Source organism: Ananas comosus, linkage group 20, assembly GCF_001540865.1.
Source record: "Ananas comosus cultivar F153 linkage group 20, ASM154086v1, whole genome shotgun sequence".
NCBI classification, from domain to species: domain Eukaryota; kingdom Viridiplantae; phylum Streptophyta; class Magnoliopsida; order Poales; family Bromeliaceae; genus Ananas; species Ananas comosus.
In genome coordinates, this window is record NC_033640.1 from 547,041 (window position 1) to 554,954 (window position 7,914).

Consider the following 7,914-nt stretch of genomic DNA (forward strand, 5'->3'; position numbering starts at 1 on the left):
AACAAGAGCTTTGAGTTTTGTGAATTTTAGGATGAAGAGTGTAAGATCTACCCATCTTTTCCGCGAGTAAAAAAATTTTTTTTTTTTCTATTGGTTTTGGGAGAGAGTTCTTTTCAAAGCAAATGGCATGAGACTCTCGGCATATGCCTTGAGAGTGGGCTAGTGCCGCCACGCTTCAATATGAGAGAGTTGGTTAGTTTTCGGAGAAGTTAAAGCTTGTGTAAATAATCATTTTCTTTCATACTCAATGCTTATTATCCACTTATTTTTTTCGTCCTTGTTTTTCTTCGAAAGTTTTGTTTCATCCACTAGTCCCTAATCTTTTTTGTGCAATTGGATTTTAAGTCTTTATTATTTATATCAATTAAGGGGTCCAACTACTTCACGGACAATACTAGAAAGGTACATCACTTTCCATGCTTTCTTTTTTTCTTTTTTTTTTTTTTTTAAATATCCTCCTTTCTTTAACCTCGGCAATAAACAGGAACCCTTGTTTGGAGAGAAAGATTTGAGCAGTAAACAGAGTGGCTAGGATTAAAAAAGTAAAAAGTAAAAAACATATAAGGAATAAAAATAAAAGAGTAAACAGAACGGTTAAAATTTCACTAGGATGAAAATATACAGAAATCCCTCATCTATAGGTCCTAGTATCAAGTGTTTCAGCGGGTCGGGATCTGGGTCCGAATTTTAAAACTATTTCAGACCCTATCCATTAAAATATGAGGTTCGGGTCGGGTCCAAGTTGGGCATGGATATAAAATATCCAGATCCAAATCCAAAATTTTAATGAATAAATTTTTTTATCCGTATACTATCTATTTTTTTATCATGTTAAGGAAAGGTCCGAGACGGATAAGGGTGATAGAGCAAAATCAAAATCTGAATCAAAATCTGCTCATAGAAACCTAATCAAAGGGATTGATTGGGTCAATCAATCCCTTTGATTAGGTTTCTATGAGATTCATTATTATTTCCTGCAGATTTTGATTCAGATTTTGATTTTGCTCTATCAAAAGGGCATGTGGTATTTTTAATAGCTTTTAGTTAAAGCTCATTACAATGCAAATTTCTTGTTGACTGGATATTATTGGGTTACATACATATATATATACATATATAAACTGCAGCATAAGAATGGATGCTGAAGAAGGGATTACTAGCAGACCGGATGTGGACGAGCAGTGGATTACAGAGGTGGAGAAGAAAATAGACCTTGCATTCACAGGTTCGTTACAGTGGCCCTGGCAGCCCAAGGATGAAACAGAACCTAAGATCTGCAAGTTCACGCTGCATCAGGAGATCTCCCGGCCAAGGTTGGTGACAGCAGGGAAGTTCTCTCGGCCGGTCACGGTGTCGATAGGGCCACTTCACATGCGGCAGAAGAAGATTACTATTTCCAACAAGGTAAAATGGATGTTCGTGTACTTCGTGAACTATATGTATGATCTCAAGTCCGAAGACTTGGCGCGCTGCCTCAGGAAGATGAAAAATCAAGTACCAAATGCTCGCAGCTGCTACGCCAATTTAGATTTACCTAAGAGGTTCAGCGTTAAAGACGACAAGAATGGCGAAAGGTTGCCTAAAGAGGACAAAAAGGACAAAAGATTCGCCGAGATGCTGCTGCTCGATAGCTACTTCATCTTATTTATGCTGACCATCCAGATACGTAAAACACCGACAGGTTATGCACTGATGCCAATAATAATACCTACTAATCCTACGAAGAAGCTGCTTAAGCTGTTTCGCGACGACAAAACTAAAGTTCTCGATGTCGTATTCGACAAAGACGAGATTGCGCCAGATCTGCTGATCCTCAGTAACCAGATCCCTTTCTTCGCGATCGAGGAGCTATTTACGGAGCTCAAGTCGGAGAAGCCCCTTCATGAGTATGCACTCCAGTTCTTCGAGACAATCCATCCGAGGTCCGCCCGACATTGCATGGACGAGAATAGTCCTCCAAAATTCTTACATCTGCTCGATCTTTTCCACTGGTCTCGGGTCCCACAAAACAAGTACATCGAACTAACTAGTTCGTCGCCTCAACAGTCAGATTCTATTGGCTGGGCACGCCATACTCCGAATGCGTTGGGATGTAGAGAATGTGCAATAATCTTTGGAAAGGAGAAGCCTCAACAGCCAGATTCTATTAATTGGGCACGCCATTCTCCGAATGCCATGGAACTTAGAGAATCCGCGACACTGTTTGAAAAGAAGACATCCGGTAGCTCACTGGATATCGCATTCCGGAGACGTCGGTTTAAACGCTGTATTGGGGTGCTCGACATCCCAGAGTTACACATTCGCGACTACAGCAGCTTCATCTTCCATAATCTCATCGCGTTCGAGATGCAACCTTCAGGCCGAAGCCGCTGCACCATGGCCTTTTCCGCATTTATGCGGAACTTGCTGCAAACCGAGGAAGATGTGAAGCTGCTTCGGCGAAGCGGCATTTTGGCGAGCTCGTCCTTGACCGACAGCAAACTCGTTTATCTCTTCGAATGCTTGAGCAAATTGACTGAAAACCATCAAATGCCGAGTGATCTCTGTGCCATTTGCCATCAGGTCCAGTCTTACCACAACCATCCGGTGAGTCGGTTCTGCGGCAGCGTCAATCTCCAGTACTTCCCCAACCCATTGGTGACTCTTTCTGTGGTTGGTGCTGCCATGATTTTTATTCTCACCCTCTTGCAGACCATATATCCTATGATCAGTTACTACCATAGTTGAATGCTCTACATGTTATTACCTGGAATGATGATAATGAGTGCACATATTGCTGAAATAAAACATGTATTGTACTACCAAATGAGTTGGGTTGGGTACATATTTACATGTAACATCCTCTGTAAGTTGCTACCAGGTTTGGTATATATTCTTACTAGTTATTAATTAATGCAAGGGAGCTTTTTTATTTATATGAATTTTCTTAACACAAGTGATCGACTCTGGATGAAATCTCTAGCAAACGATGGAATACATAAATAGATAGCATTAATCCCTAGTAAAACCTACTATTAAGAATAGTATTTGGATCACTTATTAACAATCCCAAATTAATATAGTCTATTAGATATTGAGCTGATCAAGAGATCAATGCCCCAAACAATTTGACTCCTAAACAGGAGCACTCCAAGAGCATGTTTATATATTAATTTGCACCATCAAATAATTTATCTCAAATTTCTTTAATCTACGATGGAAAGATCAAAAATAGAAAGACTTTTGATTTTGAAGCTACGGGAGTAGCATCGATTTCTGGCAGGATCGGTGGTGTGGAGAGAAAACGCTGAATCGGACGTTCCCGGAAGCTTACCAAGGGTCGGTGGGGAAAAATCTTAGAGTAAGCGAATGCCTTACAGGGGGAAATTGGAACTGGTCCAAGATCCTGGGAATCGAGGTAGGACAAGCTCTCGGGAGGGTACCAGGCATCTCGGAATTAATGCAAACAGTATCTAGCTTCTCCGTCGAGCAAGGATCGGATAGGTTACTTTGGAGATGGAGCACCAATGGCAAATTCTCGGTCAAATCCACCTATTCGGCTTTGTTGGACGGCGGGGCGAGAGATGAACGAGCCACATGTATTTGGAGCCTTAAAATCCCGCTAAAAGTTAAAGTTTTCTTGTGGCTACTTCTCAAGAAAAGGATCCTCACAAGAGATAGGCTTGTCAAGCGAGGGTGGATTCAGGATCCAACCTGTGTGCTTTGTGGGGTGGAGGTCGAATCTGCGGATCACCTATTCACCATGTGTGTATTTAGTAAGTTTGTACTGGTGACAGGGGTGGAAGACATCCAAGCTCTTGACCTGGGGATCGATGTGAACCTAGTCTGGGACAGGTGAATGGAGAAAAACGCACATTTGAACAAGCGCTCCGGTCTCATTGACCTAGTAGGGTGTTGGTGGATTATCTGGAAGGCCAGGAACGATACGATCTTTCGAAATATCTGGCCTAACCCAGGGGTGGCGGTATGCAATCTCAAAAAAATGCTGAAGGAGTGGGAACCGCAGCTCGGATCACTTTAGTTCCGCTTTTTTTTTTTTTTTTTTTTTTTTTTGCCTTGACCGTTTCGCGGGGCCCGGTTGTCCCACACCTGTAGCTTAATTCACCAAATCAATGAATGAACCGGGTAGCGAGCTACCTTTCTCTCAAAAAAATAAAAATGCTAAGGCTCTCTCTTAGCCCACAGACTTTGAATTATACTTTACTATTCTATAATTTTATTTTTGTAAATAGTAAAATACTAAATTTTACAGTACATATTATAAAGCAATAAACATGTAATAATATTAACTAATTTACGGTATGATACTTCACCCATTTAAAATTTTCTAAAACGTTAAAAATAAAATTATATATTTAAATTTAAATTTTTAAATTTTATATTTGAATTTTTAAATTTAAATATATAACTCTAAAAAATTAAAAATTTGAAAAATAAAATAAAAATAAAACTAGTAAGTGAACTTAGCTATAGATTGAGACATCATGGGCCTCCAAGAAAAAGGAAAAGGAAAACGACAAAAGAAAGGTACAAAGCACACCAGAAAAATAAAATAAAAATAAAAAAAGACGAAAGAAAGAGAAAACAGTAAAATTCAAATGTAATGACTTTTCCAGAAGTCTTTAAGCACTCTGATCTCTATCAGCAGATACCCCAATTTCTTGTTTGGGGATTAAGAGGGGCATAACCCCTTATACTCCCCTCCTAACCCCCAACCAAACACTACCTTTTATGAGGGTTTTTTTTTTTCTCACAATTAGAATAATAAACAACTAGCAGCCGCTAATTAAGATAGACTTAGATAAGTTAAAATATTTAAAGATTAAAAAAAAAGGTTTCAATGAAAAAAAAAAAAATAAATTAAGTTGTGGAAGGCTCGTTGAGAATTCCTATTCAGTGTTCCCGTATCTTCTTCGTCGTTCCCATCGTATTCTGAAGCGAAGGATCTTCTCCTCCATTTTTGTCGAATAATAATTCTTCCCTCCGCTTTCGCCTCCGCTTCTCCCTTTGTATGCAACTTTTTTTTTTATTGAATTTATTGAATCTAATCAAACTTATTTATTCGAAACACCCACTCCTTACTCGCATTAAGTCAAAAGTGTTTTTTTCCTTTTTTCTTATTTCCCCCTTTGTATTCACCTTTTTTTGTTCGATTTGCAGCATAAGAATGGATGCCGAAGAAAGGATGGCCCTCCGGGGAGAGCACGGAATTTCTATCGCTGATAATGCCAGCAGGCCTGGTGAAAGAGTCGGCGCCGGAATTGATGAGGAGGTTGCCAGTCCAGCCATCGAACGCTCTGACTTATGCGGCGAATATGCCGGCAGCACCGGAATTTATGCGGAGGCTTCTGGTCCGGCCTTCGAGCCGAGCGTGAGGCACTGGATTGGCGAGCTGTCGGATGCCGCAAGTTATGAGGAGGCGGCTTCCGGTCCTGCCGTCGAACCAAGTGTGAGGAGCTGGGTCGGACTTTCTGCCTTCGGACCGAGTGCCGAAGGCTGGATCGGAGAGGTGCAGGAGAAGATCAGAAGTGCGCTGGCAGCTTCGCCATCGCTGTCCTCGAGTTCCCACTTCAGAAGAAGAAGTCCTGAAATTTGTAAGTTCGTGCTGGGCGAGGAGTTCTGCCGGCCGAGGGTGGTGGCGATAGGGCCGTACCATCGGCACGAGAGCACGAGCGTCACCGACGCAGACAAGTGGTTGATTGTCTGCCTGATGAACTGTCTGTACGGAATCGACCTGGCGGGCAGCCTTGTAAAGATGAAAAATCAAGCGGCGGCCGCTCTCGCATGCTACTCCTTCGCAGATTTGTGCGAAAGCTTCGACGTCGAAGATGACAAAGGATTCGCGGAGGTGCTGCTGCTGGATAGCTACTTCATCTTGTTTATGCTGACGTCCAGCGAGTCCGTGCTGATGTCCCGTGAGATACGCAGTAGATTGATGCTGATCGAATCCGATCATTCGTCGACGGAGAATCCCCCGTCTCCGCTCGTCATGCCTAGAGTCAACGAGGTAGTATTACACAGAGATAACATCATGCTGGATCTGCTGATCCTCGATAACCAAATTCCCTTCTTCGTGGTCGAGGAGCTGTTTGCGGAACTCAAGCTGGAGGAGAAGCCCCTCCACGATTATGCCCTCGAGTTCTTCGGGACAATCCATCCGAGGCCGAACCGAGATCGTCATAGAGGCCAGAACATTCCTCCCAAATTCTTTCATCTGCTCGATCTTTTCCACTGGTCTCGGGTCCCGGAGAACAAGTATGAGGTAGTCAGCTCATAGCATTGCCAGCCAGACGGTGTTTACTGGGCGCGCTATACTCCGACCGCAATGGAACTCAGAAAATCAGCCACAGTGCTCGAAAAGAAGAGCTCGGGCAGCTCACTAGACATCGCGTTCCGGAGGGGTAGGATTATATCCGTTATCGGGGTGCTCAACATCCCAAACTTACACATCCGCGACTATAGCAGCTTCATCTTCCATAACCTCATCGCCTTCGAGATGCAATCTCAAAGCCGGGGCCGCTGCACAATGGCCTTCTCCGCATTTATGCGCAACTTGTTGCAAAGCGAGGAAGACGTGAAGCTGCTGCGGCGACGCGGCATTTTGGCGAACACGTCCATGACCGACGATGAACTCGTCGATTTCTTCAAACGCTTGAGCCGATTGATTGAAAACTATCAAATGCCGAGCGATCTGTATGCGGTTTACTATCAGGTCCTCTCTCACCATAATCGCCGGATGAGTCGGTTCTGCGGCAGCATCATTCTCCAGTACTTTCCCAACCCACTGGTGACTCTTTCTGTGTTTGCAGCTGTCGTGCTCTTTGTTCTCACCCTCCTGCAGACTATATATACTATTCTCAGCTACTACCGTTATTGAATGCTAATGGTAATTTGCACCTACATACTACTGAAATGAAAAACATGTTGTACTACCAAATGGTGGATATGGTCATATTTAACATTCTCTGTTACTAACTGGTTTGTTTTAAGTGCAGTTGCTTTTCATTTATATGAAAATTTTTCACACAAGTGACCCTGGACTAAATCTCTGATGGATAGATAGTTCGACACACTGGCCCTCGTAATTTGCACCGACAGCAAACTCATTTCTCTCTTCGAATGCTTGAGCAAGTTGACTGAAAACCATCAAATGCCAAGTGATCTGTGTGCCATTTGCCATCAGGTCCAGTCTTACCACAACCGCCGAGTGAGTCGGTTCTGTGGCAGTGTCATTCTCCACTACTTCCCCAACCCATTGGTGACTCTTTGTTTGTTTGTTGCTGTTTTGCTTTTTATTCCCACCCTCTTGCAGACCATATATGCTATGCTATGATCAGTTACTACCACAGTTGAATGCTGATCTACATGTTATTATCTAGTACGGCAATTAATATTGCTGAATAAAACATGTATTGTACTACCAAATTAGTTGGATTGGGTACATATTTACATGTGACATCCTCTGTAAGTTGCTACCAGGTTTGGTATTCTTACTAGTTATTAATTAATGCAAGGGAGCTTTTTTATTTATATGAATTTTCTTAACACAAGCAAGTGATCGACGCTGGATGAAATCTCTAGCAAATGATGGAATACATAACTAATTTACGGTCATTTTGATTAAAAAATATATTTTTTTAATTTTTTTAACCTTCTTTTTGAAAAATAAAAAAAAAAATAGAAAAAGAAAAAAAAAACACCCATAAGTCCATGACATGACCCAACTCAACGGCTCAATAGCCATTGGGCCCACTGTCCAAGGGTCTGCAGACCCTTGGACCGTGGCAGGCCTACTAAAGGCTAGCCTAAAGCCTAGCTTAGGCCTGGCTTGTCAGGCCCTACAGACTTCTTTATATCCGGGCCGTGCCGTGCCGGGCTGCTGGCCGATCCTCTGGCCCGGCACGGCTCAGGCCC

The 7,914-nt window shown here is 42.5% G+C and overlaps 2 protein-coding genes across 3 annotated transcripts; both read left to right on the plus strand.

Annotated features, from left to right (window-relative positions):
* Positions 4,762-7,532, plus strand: LOC109725720. Of its 2 annotated transcripts, XR_002220325.1 has the most exons (3): positions 4,762-5,009; positions 5,161-6,886; positions 6,996-7,532. XR_002220325.1 is itself a non-coding variant. In XM_020255035.1 (2 exons), the coding sequence occupies exon 2, from the start codon at positions 5,168-5,170 to the stop codon at positions 6,275-6,277; it is 1,110 nt and encodes a 369-aa protein (XP_020110624.1). In that variant the 5' UTR covers positions 4,762-5,009; positions 5,161-5,167; the 3' UTR covers positions 6,278-7,532. The 2 variants fall into 2 exon arrangements, 1 of the variants encoding a protein (XP_020110624.1); XM_020255035.1 differs by having other exon boundaries at positions 5,161-7,532.
* Positions 6,326-6,877, plus strand: LOC109726018 (putative UPF0481 protein At3g02645). The gene has a single exon (XM_020255450.1). The coding sequence runs from the start codon at positions 6,326-6,328 to the stop codon at positions 6,875-6,877; it is 552 nt and encodes a 183-aa protein (XP_020111039.1).

What these genes read in the sequence shown, in the direction of transcription:
- LOC109725720 (XM_020255035.1), top strand. Translation starts at nt 5,168, where the DNA reads ATGGATGCCGAAGAAAGGATGGCCCTCCGGGGAGAGCACGGAATTTCT.
- LOC109726018 (XM_020255450.1), top strand. Translation starts at nt 6,326, where the DNA reads ATGGAACTCAGAAAATCAGCCACAGTGCTCGAAAAGAAGAGCTCGGGC.